Source organism: Lampetra fluviatilis, chromosome 34 (genome assembly GCF_964198595.1).
Source record: "Lampetra fluviatilis chromosome 34, kcLamFluv1.1, whole genome shotgun sequence".
Taxonomy (NCBI): Eukaryota; Metazoa; Chordata; class Hyperoartia; order Petromyzontiformes; family Petromyzontidae; genus Lampetra; species Lampetra fluviatilis.
Window position 1 is genome coordinate 10,895,547 of NC_136308.1, and position 27,274 is coordinate 10,922,820.

General features: G+C 55.7%; 1 protein-coding gene across 1 annotated transcript in view; it reads right to left on the bottom strand.

Annotated features, from left to right (window-relative positions):
• Nucleotides 1–26,027, bottom strand: part of NWD1 (NACHT and WD repeat domain containing 1) — a 40,308-nt gene extending 14,281 nt beyond the window's left edge. Inside the window, exons 1-16 of the mRNA XM_078872554.1 lie at nt 25,942–26,027; nt 25,019–25,135; nt 23,618–23,815; nt 20,749–20,899; nt 19,737–20,164; nt 17,395–17,584; nt 14,903–15,149; nt 10,318–10,549; nt 9,434–9,744; nt 8,559–8,762; nt 7,138–7,297; nt 5,548–5,665; nt 5,254–5,418; nt 4,459–4,656; nt 2,634–2,756; nt 1,385–1,680 (exon numbers count right to left, since the gene is read on the bottom strand). Coding sequence (XP_078728680.1) covers nt 1,385–1,680; nt 2,634–2,756; nt 4,459–4,656; nt 5,254–5,418; nt 5,548–5,665; nt 7,138–7,297; nt 8,559–8,762; nt 9,434–9,744; nt 10,318–10,549; nt 14,903–15,149; nt 17,395–17,584; nt 19,737–20,164; nt 20,749–20,899; nt 23,618–23,815; nt 25,019–25,135; nt 25,942–26,025 — 3,222 coding nt within the window. The 5' untranslated portion in view covers nt 26,026–26,027. The remainder of the gene's footprint in view (nt 1–1,384; nt 1,681–2,633; nt 2,757–4,458; nt 4,657–5,253; nt 5,419–5,547; nt 5,666–7,137; nt 7,298–8,558; nt 8,763–9,433; nt 9,745–10,317; nt 10,550–14,902; nt 15,150–17,394; nt 17,585–19,736; nt 20,165–20,748; nt 20,900–23,617; nt 23,816–25,018; nt 25,136–25,941) is intronic.
• Nucleotides 26,028–27,274: the final 1,247 nt, after the last annotated feature.

Below are 27,274 nucleotides of genomic sequence, written 5' to 3' on the forward strand. Positions count from 1 at the left end.
CGGTGAGTAGCTACTAGAGTCAGTAGATACTATTATAGAGTGAGTAGATACTGCTATAGATTTTGTAGTTACTACTATAGTCAGTGGATACAACTATAGAGTCAGCAGATACTATACAGTTAGTCGTTACGAGTATATAGTCGGTAGATACTACTGTAGGCCCAGTAAATACTACTATGGTCAGTAGTTATTACAGTCACTAAATACTACTACACAGTCAGTAGCTACTACTGGCTCAGTAGATACTACGGTACAGTCAGTAGATACTACTACAGAGTCAATAGATACCACTTCCTCTGTTGTATGCAAGGTGTTGTTAGTATATATACCTACGAGGGGTAAAGATATTTTTTGAGGGGGGGGGGGGGGAGACCACAATTTTCGGAAACATTTTGACATCAACTATTTACCCCACACTTTCTACAACTTTTTGGACTTGTGAAAGCCTCTTATATATTTGTTGGTGGAGAAATGTACAAACAGCCCACCGGGCTTTGACAATACCTTAGTATCTGTGTATATATATGTAAGGTTTTTAAGAAATATATTTTTCACCCGGGCATAGCCGGGTACTTCCGCTAGTATGTAATAAAGGACTCCACACGTTGTCGCTCTCCGTTGGTCCTTTATTGAGTTCTTTTCCTTCCACCCGCCGGTTCTCGCTCTGACCCTCGCCGTGCGCCCTGCGCACGCTCCGCTGGCTCTCTCTCTCTCCCTCCGTCCCCGTACGCCCCGCGCACGCTCCGTGTGGCTCTCGCCACGCCGTCACCTCCGGCCCCTCCGTGTGCTCTTCCTCACCCGCTCGAGCCACACTGCCCTTCGGGTCCCCCACACCCGCTCCGGCTCTCTCTCTCTCTCCCGTGCACACCCGCACGCTCCACTGCCCGCGCACACTTCACCTCTAGTACGCCTATCGGCCCCAACCACGTGGCAATGGCGCCACTTCTCCCTTCACCGCCAGCGTGGCTCCCCTCTGTCGTTCACTCTCTTCTCCCCCAGCTCCTCCGTCTCTCCCTTATATCCCCTCTCTCACGTGACCCAAACTCCACCTTCTCATCCTGCCCCTGTCTCCGCCCCCACTCACCCCGACGACCAGGCTCCGCCTCTCCAATACACCGGCCCGTGTGAGTGGTGCGGAGGCAGCGCCCACCCTGTCCTTGCTCGCATTACATATATATACGGACCAATCCCATATACGTGGTTAGCTACCCACGTCGCTAAAGAAGCCCTATACACACACAGGCGCGCACCAAGCAAAATCACGAATAAACGAAGTAAGAAATGGCACCAAGCACAAAAGCAAAAACAACAACGAAAGTTTTGGCCAAAAAGTGACGACGAGCCAATAGATCCGCGCGGAAACCGCCCCACCCCCCACGCTCACCGTGGAGTTAGTGAAAAGGTGGAACTCCTCCCGCTCCTCGCTCACGACAATGAGGCTGTACGACACCTCCTCCTCCTCCTTGCCTGAGGCGGCGGCGGCGGGGCCGGTGGGGCCGCCGGGGCCGGTGGGGCCTGGGGAGCTGCTGGGGCCGCTGGGACCCGTGGGGCCGGCGGGCGCCGTGGACACGAGCGTCACCTGCTTCCCCGTGACGAGGCTCCACACGCGCGCCGTCGAGTCGCGCCCGAACGACACCAGCAGGTCGGCCCGGCGGCCCAGCACCAAGGACAGCACTTCGCCTGCGGTACAAAGACAAAGGTCCCCCGTGTAGCCTCGAACAGACTGTTGGGGCGAGTGCTGCTAGCGAGTAGCCATGAGGCTAAGTCGAACTAGTGGAGGCCCAAGCCCACGTTCAGATAATCGCCACTGGAGGTGTTGGCCGTGAACGGGTTCTCAACTCTGGTCACCCGATTCGTAGGGCAGTGCGCTAACCACTGCGCCACCGCTCCCCATTCACCTGCCACACAAAGACAAATATCTCCCGTGTAGCCTATCACGGACTGTCGGGGCAAATGCTGTTAGCAAGCATCTGTAATGGTCGGTACGATACAAGCGGAGGTTGGTGGCCAACACCACGCCGGGCCGCCTTTGTTTCCCCAGTAGTGATGTTTACCCACTAGGTAGTCATTTGAGGCTGAGTCTAAGCTAAACATTTTATTTATTTTATCAGGTAAGGCCCGCTGAGCTATGTAGCTCTTTTTCAGAAGCAACCTGGCTATTACGAATGATAGCTCAAAGAAGTGTCTCATCGTGCGTAAATATATAGCAACTAAATACTCGAAGCACGTGAAGTTGATTCTAAATGTGGAGGGGAAAAACCAAATGACCCGGAGAAAAAAATCGACGCAACCACTGGGAGCACAATGCAAACTCCAAATATAGAAGCGTCAGGGTGGGGATCGAACCCACACCCTCCCCTGTATACCAGGCGAGGTATACAGGGGAGGCTCGGAGCGGTTCAGCTCCCACTCACCACCAACGCTGTCCAGGAGCGGGGATTGAACTCAGGTCGCCGGATTCGCGCCGCGGTGCCGCGACCGCCACCTGCGTCACGCACGACAATCCCTCGCCCGGTGGGCCCACAATCCCTCGCCCGGCGGGCCCACAATCCCTCGCCCGGCGGGCCCACAATCCCTCGCCTGGTGGGCCCACAATCCCTCGCCCGGTGGGCCCACGCGTCAGCCACGCTCACCCGCGTGCCCGGCGAGCGTGTGGGTGGCCTCGTCCTCCTGCAGGTCCCACACGATGATGGTGCCGTCCAGAGAGCCCGCGGCCATCACACTCCCGCTGGCGCTCAGAGCCAGCACCGAGACGCCTGCGCCCGGGGGGGGAGCATGGGGGGGGGGGGCACTCACGAGACAGGTCCCAGCGTCGCTGAGCTCACACCCCGTGATTCCACACGAGAGGAAAAGCGACACGCACCACCCCCTCCAACGCGACCCCCACCCGGAGCAGCATCCTAAACTAAACTTGTTTTTTTATTTTGCCAGGTAAGGCCCCACTAAGCTATGTAACTCTTTTTCGGAAACGACCTGCAATCACAAATGATAGCTCAACGAAGTGGCTATTCATCACGTGGACATTTATAGCGGCAAAATACTCTTAAAGACGTGATGTTGATTCTAAATGTGGAGGGGAAAAAACCGCAGGACCCTAAGAAAAATCCACGCGACTACTGGGAGAGAGAGAGAGACACGCAAACTCGAAATATACAGCAGGCGTCAGGGTTGCGATCTAACCCATGACCCCCTGTATACCAGGCGAGGTAGTTGACATCTCGCCACCATGGCGCCCTCCTTGCCACCAGCCTCCTCCTCTACCGCCGTCACTTTACTGCCACGTGACACACCTGAGCATCGTCGCTTTGTCTGCCCGGTCATCATCCCATCACCTTGTCCCATCATCATCATCCCCTCCACCGGTTTTGCCATCGTCCTCACCACCTATATTTCTGAATCAGAATCTGTTATTTAGACTGGAGGAGGAATCCGATGAGCTATTAAGCTCTTTTATCCCCCACAGATGTCCAGTTTGCACAGACGACCATTGCCATCGTCCCGATTGCCCACTACGCAGTTGTTAAACGACAGCCGGCATAAACCGGGAGCCGGTCACGGGGCCCTAGAACCAGGAACCGCTGACGGACGTGCCGAGCGGCTCGCGCGGACGTACACAAGCCGCACGGCGGCCCAGGTCACCGTGTGGGTTCCCCCTCGTGTCTCAGCTGCGAGGTAAAGGCGGAGCCCTGCAGCCGCTCGCTCGCGCCACTGCTGGTGGACAGTGCCTCCACTTAGAGGGCGCTCTAGGGGGGGGTTATTTGGTCTACTCTTCCACGCTGATCGGAAAACTTGGAAGAGGCAGCTGTACCCACACTTTACCCCGCCACATGATCGACCAACAGTGGTGAACCCATTTACACCGCTGGGTGGACAGGGGCGTGGGGGGGGGAGGCTTTGAGAAACTTGCCCTGCTGTTGTCACTGCCGCGCTGGGAAATGGAATCTAACCTTGTGCCCCTCCGGCTCGCAGGTGCAGTGTGTGAACATTCACGGTTGCTCTCTCCGTTTAACGGTCAGAAGAGCGAAAGTTTTACAATCACCGCTCCTCAGAGTTCTGCCTGCGTGACAAACCGCCATCGACCGGCAACGCAAATGATGCTCGCGGACAACGCTGGAACGACGCTCATGGACGATGTTGGGACGAGGCTCGCGCCAGCATCGTCTGCGAGCGTCGTCCCAACGTCCCCCGTGAGAGTCGTCCCAACGTCGTCCGCGAGCTGCGTCCCAGCGTCATCGGCGAGCGTCGTCGGCGAGTGCCGCGTGACCCACGGGGCCGCCCCGCCCGGCGCTGGCCGCGTGCCCTCACCCTGGCCGCGTGCCCTCACCCTGGCCGCGTGCCCTCACCCTGGCCGCGTGCCCTCACCCTGGCCGCGTGCCCTCACCCTGGCCGCGCGCCCTCACCCTGGCCGCGTGCCCTCACCCTGGCCGCGCGCCCTCACCCTGGCCGCGTGCCCCTCACCCTGGCCGAAGCCCGTGAGCGTGGTGCGGAGGGGCCCTCCCGGGGGCTGCAGGCAGCCCGAGAGCGGCAGCAGGATGGGCTCCGGCCGCGTCTGGCACAGCTGGCGGCACTGCGCGCACAGCCGCCCCACCATGGCCGGGTACTGCCGCTCGAAGTACTCGAGGCGAGCCAGCAGCTCGACGAAGAAGACCGACTCGTCTGTGGGGATGGGGGGGGACGAACAGGAGGGCAGGTGCGGAGGGGCAGCGGTCGCGTGGATGCGCTGGTCAGACCACTCGGTGACAACAAGCGGAAGGGAGAGGAAGGAGGACGCGAGAGTCGAGACAGACCCCGTTCCTCGAGGACAAATCACGCATCACGAGACACCCAGGGGAGTGATGAGGGACAAAAGTAACCGGTGAGGCAGGGGGGGGATGAGGATTGGGCCACGGTAATCGCACCACTCAGTTGTGGATCGCGTGAGGCTGAGGGCTACATTCAGGTTCAGAGTTAGGATTAGGTTACTGGGGTCGGGGTTAGGGCAGTGCTGTGTGTCAGGGTCAGGGTTAGGGTTCGGGTCTGGATTAGGGCAGTGCTGTGCGTCAGGGTTAGGGTCGGGGTGAGGGTCAGGGTTGGGGTTAGGGTCAGGGCTGTGTGTCAGACTTAGGGTCAGGGTGAGGGTCAGGGTTGAGGTTAGGGCAGTGCTGTGTGTCAGGGTTAGGGTCAGGGTTAGGGTCAGGGTTAGGGTTGGAGTTAGGGTCTGGATTAAGTCAGTGCTGTGTGTCAGGGTTAGGGTCAGGGTCGTGTGTTCCCCACCGACGCCGTTCTCCATGAACTCGAGCGTGGGCCGGATGAGCAGCACGGCGTCGTGCACCAGCTGCGTCTCGGCGCACGGCTGCAGCTCCAGCGCCAGGGCGAAGTCCTCCAGCAGCGCCTTCACGCCCAGCGCGCTCAGCTTCAGCGACAGCCACTCCACGCTGCCTGCAGCCACGGGAGGAGGGAGGCAGGCGTCAGCCCTCTCGCCCCCGCGTCTTCTGGGGGGGGTGGGGGGGGGATGCGAGGGTGGTGGTGCCGATGGCGGCGATGGCGCTGGCGTTGCGTGGCCCCTACCGAATATCTCTTCCCGCAGCTGCTGGTGCCGCCCCGCGTGCGCCAGGTGGAACGGCAGCTCGCTCAGCTTGCGCAGGTTCACCTTGTCCTCGCCAAATCGTAGCGGCTGGGCGGCGACCTGTGCAGGTGGGGGGGGGTGGAGGCACGGGGAGGGTGGGGGAGGGAGACGAGTACACGGGGCAGCGCTGTTGACTGGTGGTGCTGGCGTCGGTGATGGTGGTGGGGAGTCCGCTGGCTCGAAGGGTGGAAGCGATGACCAAGGCAGCACAACAAGGGCCATGATGACCTTTTGACCTCAGCCCTTGACCTATAATTCTCTGGTAAAATAAAAAAAATAGTTAATAGTTTTATTGTTATAACCGTTTGTCTCCCACCTTTGATGCCAGCACTGTTCATCTGCGACAGTCATCTCCTTATCACTCTTCTCTCGCTACTACGATGGTTATTGATTCCTGATCCCATGTTGAGGACTTGGTCTACCAGTCTGACTATTGATGTCATCCGTACCGTGATCAACCACCACCCACTCACCCACCCACTCCCCAGCCACTCACCCACCCACTCACCCACCCACTCACCCAGCCACCCACCCAGCCACCCACCCACCCACCCAGCCACCCACTCACCCAGCCACCCACCCACCCAGCCACCCACCCAGCCACCCACCCACCCACCCAGCCACCCACTCACCCAGCCACCCACCCACCCAGCCACCCACCTACTCACCGACTCACCACACCGCAGGTCACGAATCTCGATTCAAGCCACGAGTTTTAACTCGAATATATTACAACTTTGGTCGTGCCGTTTGTTGCTGACCACTGGGCGTTTTGGGCATTCATGCCCAGTGTGCTCAGCTCCTCTATTACAGAGAAAACATACACACGCGTGCAGATACATGTACACACACTTACATACATACACACTTACATACACACTAACACAAAGACAAAAAAAAACAAAGATCCCCCGTGTAGCCTTAACAGACTGTTGGGGCAAGTTGCTGTCAGCGAACGCCTATGAAGGCTGGCACGGCACACGAGGGGGTGGGTGGCCAGCCAGCACATACACCCGGCCGCCTTTGTCTCTCCAGTGGCGACGTCCACACCCTACACCGCGTAATCATTTGAAGCTGAGTCGACCTAGGGGAGGCCCAAGACCGGTTGGGAAAATCGTCACCGGTGTTGGCCGTGAGCAAGAATCGAACCCGGGTTGCCAGGCTCACAGCGCAGCGCGCTAACCGCTACACCACCGCTCCCACACACACACATACACACGCACATACAGAAACGCGCACACACATACACACGTGCACGACCTCGGAGAGGCGAAGAGAGGCTCGTGTGCGCCACCGACGATGGCCGTGGGCCGCAAAATGTAACCCGGCTCCGTAAAGTCACGTAGGTATAAAATAAATCACGACGTTTCGATTGCAACACAAGCAATCGTCATCAGGTGGGAAAACCACAGCAAGATTTTTTTTTTTTGCTGAAGTGGGAGAGAGATGCTGTGGTAAGAGGTCCTCAACCGCGGCGCACTAACCGCTGCGCCACCGCTCCCCATGTACACACGCGACCCCGCGGGCAGCACCTTGCGGTCCGCGTGCAGCACCTCCCCGCGCTGGCTCAGGTGGATCGTCTTGCGCCGGCCCCCGGCCCAGCTGCCGCTAAAGTAGTCGGCGAGCGTCTGGTGCAGTAGGCGGCGCTCCTCGCCCTGCAGGTAGCGCTCCCGCACCGCCTCCACAAACTGCCTGCGACGGACAGGGAAGCCTGCCACTCGCACATGGCACTCTCACCCTCACCTGTCACGTGTCACGTGTCACTGTCACCTGTCACTGTCACTCTCACCTGTCACGTGTCACCCTCACCTGTCACGTGTCACTGTCACTCTCACCTGTCACTGTCACCTGTCACTCTCACCTGCCAGGTGAGTCTGGCTGGTGAGTCCGCAACCTCCCCTCTCTCCCCCTCACCCACAAGTCCGCACCTCCTTCCCTCTGGCTTCATCGCCACGGAAAGATCAAAAGGTGTCGGTGGGAGGTCGGCAGAAGACAAACCAGAACCAACGACCGGGTCTCGTGCCACGTGGTGGGAAATTACCAATTGCTTTGAGGTGTGTAATTTATGCACCGATTACAAGTTACCAATGTAATTAATTTACACGCCTTATTTGCATTTTTCAGTCGTGAACTGCTCATCTCTGGCCAGGTGCGCCGGTCAAAGCATCGGGGACAGCTGCGGGGTGAAACTAAAACTATTTGACCCTTTTTATTTGACCAGGCAAGGCCTCAATTGAGCTATGTAGCTCTTTTTCAGAAGCGACCAGACCACAAAGAATAGTGCAACAAAGTAGCCGATCATCGTCACTTGGAAATGTTTAGCAGCTAAATACTCTAAACGCGTGACGTTGATTCGGAATGTGAAGGGAAAGGAAAAACTGGGGAAAATCCACCCGACCACGGGGCGAGAGGGAGAGACACAAACTCCAAATATACAGCAGCAGCAGGCATCAGGGTCGGCATCGAACCCACGACCTCCTGCATACCAGCGAGGTAGGGAAAGGGTTAACCCTGCAACTTGCAGGGTGTGGGTGTCCTCGTTCACCACCGAATCTTGGAACGTTAATTTTATTTAGAGAGGCGTAGTAGCAGCGCCGCTGTTTTAAAGATATCGGTAATCACCGCGGAGAATCGTAGCGACGTGACTGCCTCACTCTGCGATAGCTGGCGCCAAACTGTTGCTGCACTCCCTCCTGCGGGGCCTTGTGGGAGCCTCGCTACCGATAAAGTTATTTCATTTTAGTTTTTCTCCCGGTTTAGTTTTGATGACGTACACCTACGTCGCTTTGGGGAAGAAAAACTGATGATGGCACGGGAAAGGGTGAAACATCTACTTCGTCTGGGGTTGCTTACGGCAGAGCGGCGGTCACGAAAGTGCCCACGCCAGCACCGTGCCGGGCGAGGCGGTGAGGCGGTGAGGCGGCGAGGCGGCGAGGCGGTGAGGCGGGCGCACCTGTGGTAGAGCGCGATGACGGTGTGCCCGTCCGCCTGCCGGTCCACCAGGTAGTCGGCGAGGTCGTGGCGCAGGCGCGTCCACAGCAGAGGTGGCAGGCGCACCATGTCGCGGTTGGGCGGAGACCAGTACTGGTAGACGTCGGCCAGCACCGCGTCGTCCAGCGAGAGGCAGTCCTTGAGCTCCAGCTCCGAGAGGCCGCTCCTGGCCAGGGCCGCCCACCACGCACCTCCAATTAGCGCGGGGTGCACGTGCGTACGTACGAGCGCATGTCACATAGAGGTGGCGGCGGCGAGGATGCTGTCTAATGAAGTTGACGACGGTGGTGACGACAAAAGTGATGACGACGATGGTGATGATGATTATGACGATGGTAAAAGTACAATCGGGATGGTAACCACGGTGACAGCCACATGAATGGGACAGTGATGATGACAGCCGCGGTGATGATGATGATGGTTGATGATGATGATGATGGTTGATGGTTGATGATGATTGATGATGATGGTTGATAATGATGATGGATGATAATGATTGATGGATGATGATGATGATGGTTGATGATGATCATGATAATGATTGATGGATGATGATGATGGTTGATGATGATGATGATGGTTGATGATGATGATGGTTGATGATGATGATGGATGATGATGATGCTTGATCGAGGACGAGGTTGTTTTTAGATGTACAGCACAACAATCTTCTGCACAGCTCCCTGCTGACAACGCCGACCCTGGCAAGCCGATAGCACCTGTTAGTCAACCTTCCACCGAACCTCCGACGACCACGGCCGGCTACGCACGACGCGAATTCGGCTCGAGGCACACACACACACACAGAGAGAGAAAGTGCGAGGAGCGTGGCAGCACCTGGAGGCCACCACGAAGCCCAGCGCGTGGGCCACGAGCGCGCGCCCGTGCTGCGCCTCGAGGCGCGCGTACAGCGCGTGCACCGCCTCCCTCGTGTCGCTCGCCACGCGGCCGCGCAGCTCGAGGCCGAGCGGCGCGAACGAGCGCCAGCGGCGCGCCTCGTCGAACGCCAGGCGCACGAAGAGCGGCTGCCCGCAGCGGGCGAACGCCGAGAGCAGCAGGGCACGCTGCTCGCCCGCCAGCGTGCGGCCCGCCACCCGCAGGAGCCCGTCCATCATCTCGCCGCCGTTCTCCGGCATCAGAGGCTCGACCTGCGGAGGAAAGGGGGGGTGTAGGGGAGGGGGGGGGGCGTGGGTCGAATGACGTCGTCAGAGTCTCCGACCGCCACTCGAGAAGCCGGTGGTGTGCGCGTGATGTTACGGTGAACGCACCCGCTGTAGTAATAATAATAATATTAACCGGGGTGGGCCCGCTGGATTGGAACTGCACACGCTGGGCCGCCCGCTCTCTTCCCCCACTCCCCCCTTTCTCTCCTCACTCACCACGACCTCTCATCCACTCCTCACCCTCTTACCACCACTGTCGCCCCTCGCATCGTCGGTCATTCCGTCCATGCACACCCCCCCCCCCCCCAAACTCTCCTCTACTCCCTCTCCTCCTTCCATCTCCTCCAGTCCCTCTTCTTCCCATCCCTCTCCTCCACTCGCGCTCCCTCCTCTCCTCCCAAATTCACTCCATTTCCTCCCTCCTCTCCTCCCACCCTCCTCTCCTCCCTCCCTCACCTCCACTCCCTCCCCTCCCTCTGTCGCCTTCTTCCCCTACCCTCTCCTCCACTCCCTCTCCCTCCTCGCCCCCCCCCCAACCCCCCCCCCCCCCGCCGTCACCTCGAGGTACGCGTCCGCGTCGTGCACGGCGGCGCGCAGCGCGTCCAGGATGCCGTGCTCGTTGGGCAGCGTGGAGACGACCACGAGCACGCTCGCCGCGTAGCGCTTGGGCAGCCAGTGCAGGCGGTGGGCACCGTCCGCGCCCGACAGCTGGTCCAGCGAGTCCAGCACCAGCAGCAGCGGCGGCGCCTGCGGCTGCTCGCCCAAGCTCGTCAGAAGCCGGTGGAAGAACCTGCGGCGGGGAGAGGCGGCGGCGTGGTTTTACGCTTCTCCGCGCGGCGGGGAATCGCACCGTCCTCGCGCAGACTCGCACAGAGACCCGTAGACTCACACAGAGACACACACAGAGACACATAGACTCACACAGAGACCCGTAGACTCACACAGAGACCCCGTAGACTCACACAGAGACCCGTAGACTCGCGCAGAGACCCCGTAGACTCACACAGAGACCCATAGACTCACACAGAGACCCGTAGACTCACACAGAGACCCGTAGATTCGCACAGAGACCCCGTAGACTCGCACAGAGACTCCGTAGACTCGCACAGAGACCCGTAGATTTGCACAGAGACCCGTAGACTCACACAGCGACCCCGTAGACTCACACAGAGACCCATAGATTCACACAGAGACCCGTAGACTCACACAGAGACCCGTAAATTCGCACAGAGACCCCGTAGATTTGCACAGAGACCCGTAGACTCGCACAGAGACCCCGTAGACTCACACAGAGACCCGTAAACTCGCACAGAGACCCCGTAGACTCGCACAGAGACCCCGTAGACTCGCACAGAGACCCCGTAGACTCACACAGAGACCCGTAGACTCACACAGAGCAGAGGCGTAGCTAGGGGGGGGGGCAGGGGGGTACATCTGTCCCCGGGCGCCAAGGTAAAGGGGCGCCAAAATGAGGCTTACAACTTTACATTATAACTTATTGCGGTGGGCGCGGCAGCCTGAAACTGCTGCACAAATCTACACCTCAACCTAAAAGGTATATATCCCGCCACACACAGCGTACATGTCATGTAATTACATTTTGGTACGCGTCCTATTAAGAACTTACATGGAAGAACGTCCCAAACAACAAACAGGTGCAGTCTTTCAGCCTTAGTTAGTGGCATGTATTTTTTGGTGGCGGAAACTACGACATGATGATGAACTTGTTGACAGTAACGGGGAAGATGAGATAGAAGAATCTTCTGATAGAGAAGCTGAAAATACTCATTATGATGCTGTTCCTGCTGTACTAAGGTTTCACGATGTTGGCTACTTAGAATTTGATAAAACGACAAAGCTATCGAAAATATCACAGCCTCGTCGCAATGAAATGATTACTCTCGGATCCTTGCCTTTTCAGCACAGAGACAATCTATCATCAGTATCCAGGGAACGTTCAATTACATCAGCATGGTATAGACGCCGACTAGCGAATGGAGAGGAAGTGAATCGTTTGTGGCTATTATATTCACCAATCAATAAAGCTGCTTATTGTTTCTGTTGTCTATTATTTACATCATCGAGTTCAAACTCACGCGCTTCGTTTGAGTTAACAAACGGTTTCAACAAGTGGAGAAAGTCAGAAAAACTAAATTCTCGTGAAAACAATCCTAGCCACCGCACAGCTTTTACTACATGGAAGGAAGCCGAACGAAAGATAATTGATGGTACTGAAATTGACGCAGTGGTTCAAGCTCAGATTCATTTGGAAAAACAACGTTGGCGAGATATATTGCAAAGAATACTCACCTGTATTAAGTTTCTGGTTTCACAAAATTTGGCACTACGTGGCCATGAGGAAAATTTGAATGCGGATGAGGATAAAAATGTTGGAAAACTTTCTCGCGCTGATCAAACTCGTTGCTAGGTATAACCGATTGTTAGCAAAACACGTACAGCACGCAGGAGAAAATCCGGGATCAGTTTCTTATTTGTCACCGGAAATCCAGAATGAATTTATCCACATACTTGCGTCGACTGTAAAGAACCAATTGTTGAGTGATATCAGGAAAAACAAGTACTACGGTATCTTACTTGACTCAACTCCTGATCTAGGACATCGGGAACAGCTTTCTCAGGTCATAAGATTTGTGGATGTGGATTTTCAAACTAAAAAAGTAACTATCAAAACATTTTTAGGTTATATCGAGATACATGCAAAAGATGCAGCAAGCCTAGAAAGAGTCATCGTCGAGAGACTGAAATCTGACAACATACCTCTAGCCGACTGTCGGGCACAATGTTATGACAATGCTGCTGTGATGACTGGGCATATATCCGGCCTTCAACAACGAATATGTGACAAAAATCACAGAGCATTGTTTGTCAACTGTGACAACCACATCTTAAACTTAGCAGGAGTACACTCAGCTAAACAGGATCCACTTGTCACATTTTTTGGAACAGTTGAAAGTATATATTTGTTTTTCTCTCGTTCAACAATTCGTTTGGAAGAGTTAAAAAAAGCTGTGCCCATCACAGTAAAGCGGGAGTCTGAAACACGCTGGAGTGCACGATCAGAAGCTGTTAAAGCTATCTATGAAGGACTGGATGAACTAGTAGGGCTGCTAGACAAATTATCGGAGGACGTAACTATGACGCCTGAAACCAGAAGTGATGCAGAACATCTTGGGTTTTTCGGTAAAGTCACGTAGAAGGGAAGTAATAAAATAATAAAAATAAAACATAATAAAATAATTTTCACGACGTTTCGGCTGCAACGCAAGCAGCCGTCTTCAGATGAAGAATGAGACACTGCCAAGCTAGGAGCTTATATATATCATGTTTCATTGCTTCTACATACTATTAACATTCCCTCCCTTTGTTAATGCTACCCCCTGCCCCCTCCCTTTGGTGCTGCTGATCCTGCATAATGCATGGGCATAATATGACTTTGAAACTCCCCCGCCCACCTCCTACGCATTTACCATGAATATGCTAAATTCCTCTTAATATGCACATTCTTTTGTTAAGGCGCTCTTCTTCCACCTCCAACTCAGCTCATATATAAGCTCCTAGCTTGGCAGTGTCTCATTCTTTACCTGAAGACGGCTGCTTGCGTTGTAGCCGAAACGTCGTGAGAATTATTTTATTATGTTTTATTTGTATTATTTTATTACTTCCGTTCTACGTGACTTTACCGAAAAACCCAAGATGAATCCCTGCAGTCACGAAAGCTTTAAATCGAAATTTGATGCAGAACAGTTACAGGCATGCGTATTAAATTTTAACTTCATAGTTTTATTACATTTCTGGAATGTCATTCTTGGAAAAATGTATCGTGTTCAAAAGCGCTTACAGGATCCTACTATGAATTTCAAGAAAGCAGCAACTGATCTTGAATCTTTGGAGCATGAATTTGTCAAGCTTCGTGATGATTTGAGCCAAGTTTCTGTAGAAAACGCCAAAACAAGATGCACAGCCTGGGGGATCGATGTGGACAGAAGAATTAGGCGACGTCGGAAGATTCCAGGAGAACTGGCAAGAGATGCAGGACTTTCAGCAGAAGAAGAAATTTTGCGCGTTATGAAGAGCGTATTTTATCGACTTCAACAGGAGATGTCAACACGGTTTTTACGACTAAAAGACCTGAACACAAAATTTGGATTTCTGCTGGACGTCAAAACTCTTCTATCCGACACAGATGTCGATGCAATTCGCCGAAATTGCACAGATTTTGGAAATTTCTATGACACCGACATAAATGGCCACGAACTTTTCACAGAAATTGGAGATTGCAAAATGCTGCTCAGTAACCGGAATTAAGTTCTACCAGAAACTACTTTGGATCTTCTTGGTTTTATTGTGTATTATGGAGACGACATTTCCGAATTTTCGAATTTCACTGCAAATTTGATTAACAATAGCAGTTTTAATTGCGAGCTGTGAGCGGTCGTTCAGCAAATTGAAACTTATTTTGTCGTATTTGCGTGCTTCAATGGGACAAGATCGTCTCAGCGATCTTGCTCTTCTTAGCGTTGAAAGAGAAACATTGGAAAAAAACAGATTTTGATTACCTGATTGACCAGTTTGCGACAGTGAAATCAAGAAAAATTAATATTTTGTAGACTATGTCAACCAGTCTACGACAGTGGCTGAGTGAGGCATGTAATATAATTTCTATAAATTTGCTTCTTTAAATACAATGTTTCATTAAAATTTAAATTGTTATTCCTTATTCCATGTAATAGGAAAATGTGATTAAACGGGGGGGGCAGGGGGCGCCAATTTTATAGCTCGTCCCCGGGCGCAAAATATCCTAGCTACGCCTCTGACACAGAGACCCGTAGACTCACACAGAGACCCATAGACTCACACAGAGACCCCGTAGACTCACACAGAGACCCCGTAGACTCACACAGAGACCCGTAGACTCACACAGAGACCCCGTAGACTCGTACAGAGACCCATAGACTCACACAGAGACTCTGTAGACTCACACAGAGACTCGTAGACTCACACAGAGACCCCGTAGACTCACACAGAGACCCGCACGGAGACCCGCACACACTCCCCCCACAGAATCCCCGAGGGAGCCCCCAGACGCAGGCGACGGGTGCGGCCGGCGCTGGCGGGCGCTCACCGCACGGTGTCCGCGTAGACGTTGAGCACGTGGGCGGGCGGCCGCTCGCGCTCGTAGGCGAGGCACAGCTGCAGGCAGAGGCCCCGCAGCACCGCGTGGATGTCCGAGCTGAGCGGCGACGTCCCCAGCAGGCGCGCCGCCACTACCGCCTCCTCGCCCAGCTGCTCGGGCGCCTGGCGCACCAACTCGGCCAGCACCGACGTCTTGCCGGTGCCCGACGGTCCGAACACCACCACCGGGGGATGTCCTAACGGGGGGGTGGGGGGGCGGGGGGATCAACGCAACCGTCCGGCGGGTTGCAGGTGCTAGGCGGTCACGTGATGCCGCCACTGGAGGTGCACCGGTCATCTGTGATCATCAAGAGCTTCGAAGATCATCGGATTCTTCCGGTCTAAATCTAGATTCTGAAGAAGGGGGGGGGGATTCGTTTTTAAAGAGTCACCGGATTTTTTTAATCTTCTGATTCTGAGCAAACTAAAACCAAAACTTGTTTTTATTTCACCAGGTAAAGGCGAAGTGGCTTATCACGTGCAAATGTACAGCAGCCTAATACTCTAAACTGCATGCTGCTCCTAAATGTGGAGGGAAAAACCGGAGGACCCGGACAACAATCCGCGTGACCACGTGAAGTAGAGACACGCAGACTCCAAATTAACACCGGGCGCCGCCAGGAGTCGGGATCGAACCCACGGCCCCCATGCATAGCAGGCGACGGTAGCCAACGTCTCCCAGCCACTGCGGCGAGGGGGCTAACCCCCCCCCCCCCACTTCTCTCCCCCCCCCCCCACTTCTCTCCCCCCCCCCCCCCCCCACTTCTCTCCCCCCCCCACTTCTCTCCCCCCCCCCACTTCTCTCTCCCCCCCCCCCCAGCAGCTGACCTCTCCAGTGCTGCCGCGGTGGTCCACTTTACTCCAGTGACCCGGGCGCTGCTGCGGGGTCCACTGTCTGCCCCGCCTCCTTCCCCCCCACCCCACTTCTCTCTCCCCCCCTACTGCCGAGGCCTTGTGATGCCGCCGCCACGAAGCCGCTCGGCGGGCGCCCCATCCCCGACCTCGCCACCACCAAGTGACGGAGCCGACCCCCGCGTCCCCCCACCTCACCTCACATAAACACACCCGCACGCATTTCCCCACCCCCCCCCCCATAGAGCTCCGAGGGGAAGTCACCTGGCCGACCGGTTTTAATCTGAGAAGCCCTTATCGGGATAACTTTGACGGTTTCCGGCGACCAGGGAATTGGACGACCTCCCCCGATGCTACTTCGCGGCGCTGTGACCGGCATTAAGATTGCATGGTCGTGGCGAGGGGCCACTCGGCCACTGCGGTTGAAACGCACCCCCCACACCCACACACGTATCGACGAGACAGGCAGGGGAGGAGCGAGACGGCATAATTGGCAGGACAAAAGGGGCTCGAGCGCGTAGGCGCCATTATTAGGGAAATTAAAGGGTAAAGCTGGAATTACGAATAATCAGAGGGGCGGAGGCACGAGGAAGCTCCGTGCATAACTTCCCACGGCAAGCCTTTGTGATGGATGCCGCGGCATAATTGGCATGACAAAAGGGGCTCAAGCGTGTATGCGCCCATTGTTAGGATTATTCAAGAATAAAGCTGGGAACGCGACGACCCTATTGGCTAGAAAGGCGGGCGAGTGGGAATTTATTTGTAGTTTTGGGTATAAAAGCAAGAGGGAGAGAGATGAACGCGATCTCACTCCAAGAAGCCAGCGGTCAAGACGGCTCCCAGCTCTGCCCTCCGGACGTCCGTGCGACGTGTCGAGACGAGCAGCGAGGAAAACCCACGGGACGCCGAATACTTCGAACCGTGAGTAAGAAGGTGAAAGAGTATCGTAAGCAGATAAATAGGGAATAGGCCCAGGGGTATCAGGGTAGGCCAGCCTCGTCGATTCATACTGATTTAACATCAATTCCCAGGTAGCCGAGAATAAATCATTAATAGCTGATCGTGGCCTCGTATGATCTCGCTGAGAAGTGTGAACACGTGTGGTGCTGTGTATACAGTGGCTCGCCACGTGGGAGCACTGCGCAGAGCAGCCCGAGGGGAGGGGCTGCGTTTGGAGTGCGCGGTACTTTGTATAAGTATCCTCGCAGCGTGGGAGCGCTGCGCGAGGCTGTATGAGTAGGGGGCGTCGCGTTCGAATGCCGGCGAAACCCTAGCGGGTATTAGGGCGGTGCGGTAACGCAACCGGAATAGGGGATGCAGGCGGGGGAGACCCCGGGGGCCAACGGCCCCCACAGCCTCTTGTTGTGGTTGTCCCACCTGATGACGATTGCTTGTGTTGCGATCGAAACGTCGTGTTCTATTATTTTCAACCTCCGTGACTTTACCGAAAGAACCAAAGCGTATGGATTCCTGCAGTCACCAAAGCTTCAAATCAGGATGTAGCCACCCCTCGTGCGGTATACCCGGCAGATTCGGCGACGCCGCGACTTCGCAGTGGGGGGAGGGGGGGGCGACGGACGCCTCGGATACCTCCGTCTCCGCGCCGCCGCCCGTGCAGACGTGACCACAGCGTGGCCATCAGCGCCGCGCGGCCGCACAGGCCCCGGGACTTGCGCTCGCACTGCGCCGCATGGTGTCCCAGCTCCTGCAGCAGGCGGTCGTCCGGCGCCTGCGCCCGCCGCGCCGCCTCCACGCACCGCGTGATCTGCCGCTTCAGCTCCTGGAGTGGGGTGGGCGGGGGGGTCTGGTGATTGCGAGGGGTGCGGCGATAGGGGGGGGGCAGGTGGCACCCTACCGCAGGGGCCCCCACGGTGTTCCCAGCGGCGTCGCCCCCCCCCCCCCCCCCCGTTTTCAGGTAGCGGGTTCGCCCCCGGTTCACATCGCCGGTGCGCGTGTTGTTTGTTGTGCCACGTGAGCCTCGCTGAGTCTTAAGACGCCTTCTCAGGAGGGTTCCTGACAATTTTCCGCAAAAGGGGGCTGATGTTGCCGTTGCTGCTGCTGCTGTTGCGGTGTGCGTGCGATCCCAATTGAGTGATTTTCAGGTAATTGTTCAGCACTAAAATTGTTTGGTCAATACCGGTGACACTGCGTGTGTGTGTCTGTGCGCTCGCTCACAGCACTTGCCCCAACAGTCTGTTCGTGCTATATAGGGGATCTTTGTTTATGGGAGAGGTGGCGTAACAGTTCGCGCCCTGCGCAACGAACCCAACGACCCGAGTTCAATTCCTGCTCACGGCCAATACCGGTGACGATTATCTGAACCGGTAATGGGCCTCCCCTAGTTCTACTCAACCTGTTTATACATCACAGCAGTACCTGCTGTGATGTATAAACATCACCAAAGGCGAACGGGCGTGGTGCTGGCCACCCACCCCCTCGTGTGCCGTGCCGACCTTCATAGGTGCTCGCTAACAGCACTTGTCCCAACAGTCTGTTAAGGCTATACGGGGTATCTTTGGTTTCTTTGGCTAAGGAAGGAGTTGGGAGGAATCCCACGCAGTACGACGCCCGAGACGGGAATCAAACCCAGGTGCTTATTGCTGTGCGGCAGGCGCAACTATGGGGGGGGGGGGGGGCAGCATTATGCGACGCATAAGGGGGCTCAGTCGGCAACAAGGGGGCCCCCGAATCAACAAATAAACCAGTTTAATAATGTTAAGAAAAAATATTCAACTTTATATTTTATTAATTACAAATAATCTGCGGTCTACCATGGACCAAGCCCAATTAACGGATCTGGCTATCGCATCAATAGAGCAGCAGCACGATCCACACCACCTTTGAGGAAACCCGAGACCGATGGGGGCGGTATGGAAGCAAGACGCACGAAAACTTAATTGTAAGTATTTGTTACCTTAAAGTATATATTTTACTATTAATAACTGTCATTGCGCGACTGTATTACTCTACATCCAATACACGGTGTAACTATAATAACATATGCGTAGTTATAGCCCTACACATTAGTATTGTTACCCGGGGTTAAAAACCATCCGTAGCTATTTCAGTAAAAGCGAGTCGCGAGAAAGGAGTGGACACCCACAGTCGGATCTTGCCATAGCCCCCCCCACCCCCGAAGGAAGAGATCGCTGCGCCTCTGACGAGTGTTGCCATCCTGCCACCCCGAACAACCCACAATGCACTGCACGTCTGCTCCGCTCACGGCGGGCGGTCAATCCCGGGGGCGTCGCTCGGAGACGAGGAGGTCGTTGTGTTTATTTTACTTCATTTGGTGCCATTGTGAGCAATCGCCGTATCAGACATGAGCACATCTGATCAACATAATCATTGGCTCACTGCAGCTCAGAGACTCAGTCCCTACAAGGCGTGCGGTGAAGTTAGGAAATGTCCCAATGTGTGAGCTCGCCATTTAAAGGCCTGAAGACCGAAATCGGTGATGTCGCCGGCAATGTGTTCATCAGGGGAGGCAGAGTTCCGTTTCCAGACAGCAGAGTGAAGAAGGGAGCTCCTGTCCAGGGAGCAATGTCATGGCAATTGGTGGGGGCATGGGCGTGGCTTGGCAGGGTTGTGCATAATCGGGGGGCACGGCATCATCGTCCAAAATTTGGCCGAGTTTTTAAAACGACTTTACACCAATCCCCCAGACTACGAAAATTTGGCAGGAACCGTCATTAAAAAAACAAGAGCCTCGAGACTTTGCGAGGCATCCAACACGAGAAGAAGAAGAACAATAATAACAATATTGGCCGCCCGTGACACGTAGCGCTGTCGTGGTATCGCCGTCGCTCTGCCCCACGGACGGAGCTGCGCTCCCGCACGCCCGGATCTCGCGTCGACGCCTTTGAAAGGAGCAACCCTCCCCCGGCGGCAGCCGTCCCTGCGTGGCACGAGGCGCCGTGGCCATAACTCACCGCGGTGAACGTGCGGCAAACGCTGTCCAGGTAGCGGCGGTGCGACTCGACGGCCGAGTCGACCATGCCCTCGCTCCACTCCACCTGGTACACCACGAGGCGGGCGCGGGGGGCGTTCTCGGATCCCGCCGGGGGGCCCCGGATGCCGCCGCCGCCGTGCGCTCGCAGTCGGCGCTTGAGCGAGCGCAGCAGCGCCTGCGCCTCGGCGTCGACGCGGAAGGCGCCGTCGGGGCCGCGCTCGGCGTCCACGAAGACGCGTGCGCGCTCGCTCGCGGGCACGCACGCGGCCACCCCGCGGGCCTCGCGCACGAACACGGAGCAACACTCGGCCGCACGGTGGGGGCGGGTGGGGGGGTTGGGAGCGCCCCCCGCACTCTGTGCCGGCGGGGGGGGGCTCAGCACGCCCATCTCTATCTCCGCCTCGGTGACTGCGGCGTGTGCGGGGGGGGGGGTGAGGGTGGGGGGGGCGGGGTGCGCAGGTGAGTGACGCAGGGGAGATACGGGTGAGGAATGAGAGAGATTGGCAAGGGCTCAGAGGTGAGACATTGGTGAGTGACGCAGGTGACAGAAATACAGATGAGACGCAGGAGATAAACAAGACACGTTTGTGCGAGAGACACCGATAAGGGTCACAGGTGAGACAGATGAGAGAGACATGCAAAGCGCACGCAGGTGGCACAAACACGCAAGTGAGAGAAATCCAGGTTGACCCGTGCAACAGAGGGAGTGCTGTTCACGTGTCTCATCGGGCTTAATCCATCTGGTTAAATAAAGTATACGACGTGGTGAGGACACAGCAGAAACACAGGTGAGGATTAGCTGTGTGAGATAGGTCACACACACACGGGTGAGACATGTGGCAGAGACACGGGAAGCACACCGTAAGAGGCACAGGTGAGGCTTATCTGTGTGAGATAGGTCACACACACACACGAGTGAGACGGGCGAGAGAGACACGGGAAGCACACACCGGTAAGAGGCACGGCTGGGACGCACTCAGGCGAGACCTCACCTGAGCAGAGGTATGCGTGGTATCTCTCTGCGGAGAGGAGTCCCTTGCGCATGGCGGCGCCCGCGCTGCGTCTCAGGATGTCCGAGAGGCGGGACTCCGCGTCTCTCCAGAGCGCCGCGTCCCGCGCCTGCAACTCGGCCCGCGAGGGGTCCTGTCGGGGCGCAGAGATGAAGGCGTCGTCACTGCCAAAGCCGCTGATGCCACTGACGCCGCCGCCACCTGAGACAAAGATCCCCCGTGAAGCCTTAACAGACTATATATTCTTGATTCTTTCGGTAAAGTGACGTAGAAGGGAAATGATAAAATAATAGAAATATAAAACAATAAAAATTCTCACGACATTTCGACTGCAACACAAGCAATCATCATCAGGTGCGAAAGCCACAGAAAGAAAATGAGAAAATTTGAAAAATAAATACAATTTTCTTGCTGTGGATTTCACACCTGATGATGATTGCTTGTGTTACAGTCATTGTTTTTTTATTTTATTATTTCCCTTCTACGTGACTTTACCGAAAAAACCAAGAATATGAATCCCTGTAGTCACGAAAGCTTTAGATCAAAACCTTAACAGACTGTTTGGGAAAGTGCCATTAGTGAGCACCTATGAAGGCCGACAGGGCACACGAGGGGGTGGGTGACCATCACCACGCTCGACCGCCTTTGTCTCCCCAGTGGCTATGTTTTTTTACACACCGGATCAGGTATTCATTTGAGGCTGAGTTGACCTAGGGAAAGTCCAGGACCGGTTTCAATAATAGTCACTGGCCTTGGCAGCGAGCGGGAATCGAACTCGGGTCACTGGGTTCGCAGCGCGCTAACCGCTAACGCCACCGACACCGCCACCACCACCACCGCCACCACCAGCACCGCCACCACCGCCACTACCACCACACGTCGCCAACGCTCGCTCCCCTCCGCCAAATCCCGAAGCTGCTGCCCAGTCGACGCCCTGGGACCTCCAAGGTCTGCTCCTGACCGTCTCTCGCCGTCAGATCTGAGGTCTTCTCTTCCCCTGGGTGGCCCGGGCTCGTGGAGACCGCTTCCGATGTCTGCCACAAGCAATTTTCCCCCCCACTCCATCCCCTCCACCACCCCGCGCTCGTCACACCCAGCGCTAACCGCTCATAACCACAGCAACAACACGCGCCTGCCGTGCTCGCTAGCGGCCTTCTGCCATTGCTTCTCCGAAACTTGCCACGAAGTTCCCAGCATCCGTCTCAGACTCCTGGTCTCAAGAGCCAAAAACTCGTCTCCACGAGTCTTCGTGAGGGCCCAGCCCTCTCTCTGATCCACGCAGTGACGCACACGTGCTCTCCTGCCCTCAATAGCCTCCATCTACCCATACCTGCCAACCCCTTATCAGTGCCCTACCTTATTACAGACCAATTCAGACCTTGTTGGTCACCCCGTAGCCTTATAAATCCCAACATCCATCCCACAAAGTCCCATCACAAGGGAGAAACACACACAAATAGACTATGTTTTTGCCCGTATTAAAACGGCTGTACGCCGTACGGACCTCAAAACTCACATCCCCTGTACAATAATACGGGTAAACCGCATGGGTTGACACGCTATGTCTACTCCCCTCTATAGGGGATGGTGTGGGGGAAGGATGGGAGTGCAGCGGTGGCTACCACAGCTGCTGCAGCTGCTGCTGCTGCTGCTGCGGTTGCTGCTGCTGCCTGTGATCGTCCAGTTCTGTGCTGGGAGCAGCAGCGAGGGTCGGTGGATCACCACACACCGATGGTGGTTTAGTGAAACTCGCTTCCCGTGGGCGACGAGGAGGTTGCCATACCCTGGCTCGCCAGGAGAAGGCGGTTACGTCAAGGGGGCGAATAGTGATCTGTTTCCATCTGTACGGGGATGGAGCGTTGCCAACTCGCCCAAGGCGCGGGTTTTGTTGCTCCGCTTTCCTCCCACCTGGTACAGGGACTCCTCTACTTACGAACATTCGACTTACGAACTTTCAGAGACACGAACGAACCTGGTCCGTATGTCGAGTTGCCTGTTCGGGCCGTGAGTCGTAAGTTCAACCACCGCGCAATAGACGGCGGTGCTTGCTGGGTAACATTACCCAGCATTCCCTGAATTTCTGGGAATGCTGGGTAATGTATCTTGCTGTGTTGCCGGCTCACGACGACGTTCTCTCTGCTTTTCACGAACATCGTCAACCTCTGCACTGTCTCAGACGCGTCAGAGTGGGGAAAGTGTTGAGGGTGGTCGGAAGAAGTGATGCACTCTTACGATGGAAACTAACGTGGACGTGATGAAGCGTTGTGAACCGGTGGCATCTACAGGAGAATCCACAACTTATTTGGTGTACACGCCGTACAACATGTTGGGAGTCGACAGGAGTAAAGTTAACGACCAACGAACAAATCGACTTACTAACAGACCTATGGATCCTAACTCGTTCGTAAGTAGAGGAGTCGCTGTCCACAGTACTCGTTATGAATTGGCTGAAAACATCGTCAAATAAAAACGCATTGTAGCGGCAGCAACAGCAGCAAGACCCTCCTAAAAAACGACTCCTACGATAAACGATTAAATGTCTAACTATAATCTTGATTTGAAGCTTTCGTGACTGTATGAATCAATACTATTTGGTTTTTTCGGTAAAGTCACGTAGGTAGAAAAATAATAGATCACGACGTTTCGATCGCAACACAAGCAATCGTCATCAGGTGGGACAACCACAGCAAGAAAAAAACTGCTGTGGTTGTCCCACCTGATGACGCTTGCTTGTGTTGCGATCGAAACGTCGTGATCTATTATTTTTCTAGCTATAATGTTTGTCTGTTTGTTTTAAACGTGCAGATCAGAGAGAGAGAGAGCGAGCGAGCTAGCGAGAGCATCGGCTGGCCTGGTCGTCGAAGTGCGGCAGCAGGGCGGTGATTGGCTGCAGCAGGAAAAGCGGCGGCTCCGCGTTGGCGTCCCGCCAGAACCACGCGTCCAGCTGCTCCGTCTCCTCGTGGGTCGCGCAGCCGCGCAGCGCCTCCATCTCCGCCTCGGGGATGGTGCGCGGGAGCGGTCGGTAGCCGTAGCGGTTCCCCAGCAGGGCCTGCGAGCGAGCCGGGATGAGACGGGGGGGGGGGAGAGACGGGGAGTGGGAGAGGAGAGCGGGGAGTGCTGGGAGAGGTCAGGGGGGGCAGTGGAGAGAGAGCGGGGGGAGTGGAGAGGAAAGGGAGGGCGGGAGGGGAGGGGGAAGGGAGAGGAGAGATGGAGGGGAGAGGTACAAGAGAGCGGGGAGTGGTGGGATAGGTGGGGGGGAGGGGGCAGTGAGATAAACAGAGGAGAGAGAGTGGGAGGGGAGGGGGAGAGAATTAGGATATGTATTGATCCTGGAGGAATCCGATGAGCTATCAAGCTCTTTTTCACAGATGTCCAGTCGAGGCACGGGGTCAGAACGTCACAACAACAATACGAAAACACGATAGGAATGCAGCGTATAGGAAATGTAAGCAAATAATAAAAAAAAACATACTAATAAAAAAATACGATTTATCTTACCAGGAGAGAGGGAGAGGGGGAGAGAGGAGATCGGGAGGATAGGGGGGGGGAAGCAACGCAGCGATTGGCACAAGGCGCTGTGAACTCAGGCCACACGAGTTCAATTCCCGGCCACGGCTCACATTGGCGAAAAAACGGAGCTTCATAGCTCATCGGATTACTCACTCCAGTATGAATACAAATTCGGAAAGTAATCTGAAATAATTCTGATTCTGAACCGGTCCCGGGTTCCCTCCTTCATCGACAGGCACTGACCGGCGTGGTGAAGTATGGTCAGACAACCCTCGTGATTTGAACAGCGTGGGGAGGCCTTCATACCGGCATGTATTGACCAAGGGCTGTAAGTCGTCGTTGTTGAATCGTCACCGCTTCCAACTCTGTTCCCCCGTAATATAGTTGTTTTTGGGTTAGATCGCATAAATATAAATGTGTCGTTAAACCCGCCACCACCCGACACAGCTAATTAATTAGTAAGGGTTGTCACGTAAACAGAACGCGCCAATTCGTTACTAGTACAGCACACCGGTGTATTGGAGAGTAAAACGCACAACATTTACGACGTTTCGCCAATAATTACAACGAAGCACCATCAGAGCGGACAGCCGGAGTTGTGGAGAAATCCTCCTGCTTCGGTAACGCTCGCGAAGACCTCGGCTTCGTCCGCTCGATTCGGCGATTCTCCAATCTTCTGCTTACGGCTAATATCGGCCTGCGAAAGCCAAACGCGTGAATCTGTTCCCCCCGACTCACTCACCACGAAGGTGGGGCCCACAGACGTCTTCTGGCAGCTCTCGATCTCCCGCAGACAAAGCTCCGTGGTCATGTGGTCCACCGCCACCGTGTCACGCACTCCCCAGCGCATGTCTACCACCTGCGCCACCACCACCACGGGTGAAGGGGTGAGCAGACGGGTGAGTGGGTGAATGGGTGAGTAAGAGGGTGAGTGAGTGGGTAGGTGGGTGGGTGAGTGGGTGAGTAAGAGGGTGAGTGGGTAGGTAGGTGGGTGAATGGGTGTGTAAGAGGGTGAGTGGGTAAGTGGGTGGGTGAGCGGGTGAGTAAGAGGGTGAGTGGGTAGGTGGGATGCGTGGGTGGGTGAATGGGGGAGTAAGAGGGTGAGTGGGTAGGTGGGTGGGTGAGCGGGTGAGTAAGAGGGTGAGTGGGTAGGCGGATGCGTGGGTGGCATGCTGGTGAGAGGATTGATTGGTAGGCGGGTGAGTGGACAGGTGAATCAGTGGGCGAGCGAGCAGGGGAGTAAACAAGTGAGTTGGCGGGTGAGTTGGTGTCTTGGTTGGTTAGTGGGAAGCGGCGGTGTAGCGGTCAGCGCGCCGCGCTAGGAACCCGGCGCCCCGAGTTCGATTCCTGCTCAAGGCCAACACCAGTGACGATGACCTGAACCTGGTCAGCCTCAGATGAGTAGCTGGTGCGATGCATAAACATCGCCACGAAGAAAACAAAGGCGGTCGGGCGTGGTGCTGGCCACTCGTGTGCCGTGCCTGCCGTCATAGGTGCTCCTCGCTAACATAATTTTCCCCAAGGGTCTGCTGAGGCAACACGTACGGCGCATCTTTGTGTTGATCTTCATTCACACCGTACGTAGCCAACCGTGCTAATCGGCGGCGCGATGTGGTTAGTGGGCGAGTAGAAAGGTGAGTGGGTTGGTGAGAGAGGTGTGCTCACCTCGAAGGTGAGGCCCCGCTCTTGGCAGAAGGCCTGCAGCTCGGGGTAGGCCTTGTCCAGGAGCGTGTCTCTCTCCGTCTGCATGTCTGCGGGGGTCACCGTGGCCACGCCACCACTAGGGTCACAGAGACCTCCACCACCACCAGGGTCACAGAGACCCCCACCACCACCAGGGGGGTCACAGAGACCACCACCAAGGGGGTCACAGAGACCCCGTAACCATGGGGGGTCACAGAGACCCCGGGACTCGAGCTCACAAATGCACGGCTGCTGCCAGCGACGGCATCACCCGCACATTCTCCATCCGCTGCTGGATGGAAGTCTCGCCCGTGAGCCCTCCGTGTGCCTGTGACCCCTGAGTCATGCTGCGGTTGTTTGGGTGGCTGCAGCTACGTTCTGCCCACTTCACCCCGCGACTCGTTTGGAGATAGGTTAAGTTCCTCGCCTTACATTATCGTCTTATCGAGTGGCCAATTTACTGATTGATTGGAATGACGGGCTCCTTAAATCGCCAATTGTCAAACCGATGGAACCGGTTCTACGATCCATAGAGTTTTCGAATTTACTGATAAACTGCTTGCTTTAACTGATCCCCTGACTGATGAACTGGTTGGCGAATTAATTTCCCTCCTAACTAGCCGATTCACTGCCTGGTAAAATGGTCCTCCGGACTGACTGAAGGACCGGCTGACTGGCTGACTGAACTCCTGACTGACTAACGCATCGGCTGATTAGGTGACTGATCTCCGGATTGACTGACTGGCCAGTTGACTGGCTGACTAAGATTCTGACTGACGGACCAGTTGACTTACTGACTGAGCTCCTCACTGACTGGCTGACTGAACTCCTGACTGACGGACTGGCTGACTGGCTGAGTGAGCTCCTAACTGACGGACTGGCAGACTGAGCTTCTCACTGATTGACGGATCGGTTGACTGGCTGACTGAGCTCTTGGACTGACTGACTGTTGGACTGAAATAACGATGTCTGTAGACCCCGCATTTAAACCGAATACGTCCCTCGGTATGAGAGCGAGATCAGCCCTCCCGGCAAGACGAACGGACGGAGCCTGAGCTACCGATGAAGCCGAGCGTCCCCCCTCACTGACCCGAGAAGGTGGAGCTGAGGAAGACGCGCACGAGGTTGGAAGCCTCCGGCAGCTGCACCCCGAGGCGGCCACGCACCAGGGCTCTCTTGTGGCCCCATTTCTGCCAGGCCTTCTTCATGGCCTCCTGAGACCCGTGATGTCGGTGTGGCTGTGGTGTCCTTCTGCGGCGCCTCCGATTAACGCGGTTGGCTACGTACGGTGCGAAAGAAGTTTAACATGCGGTGC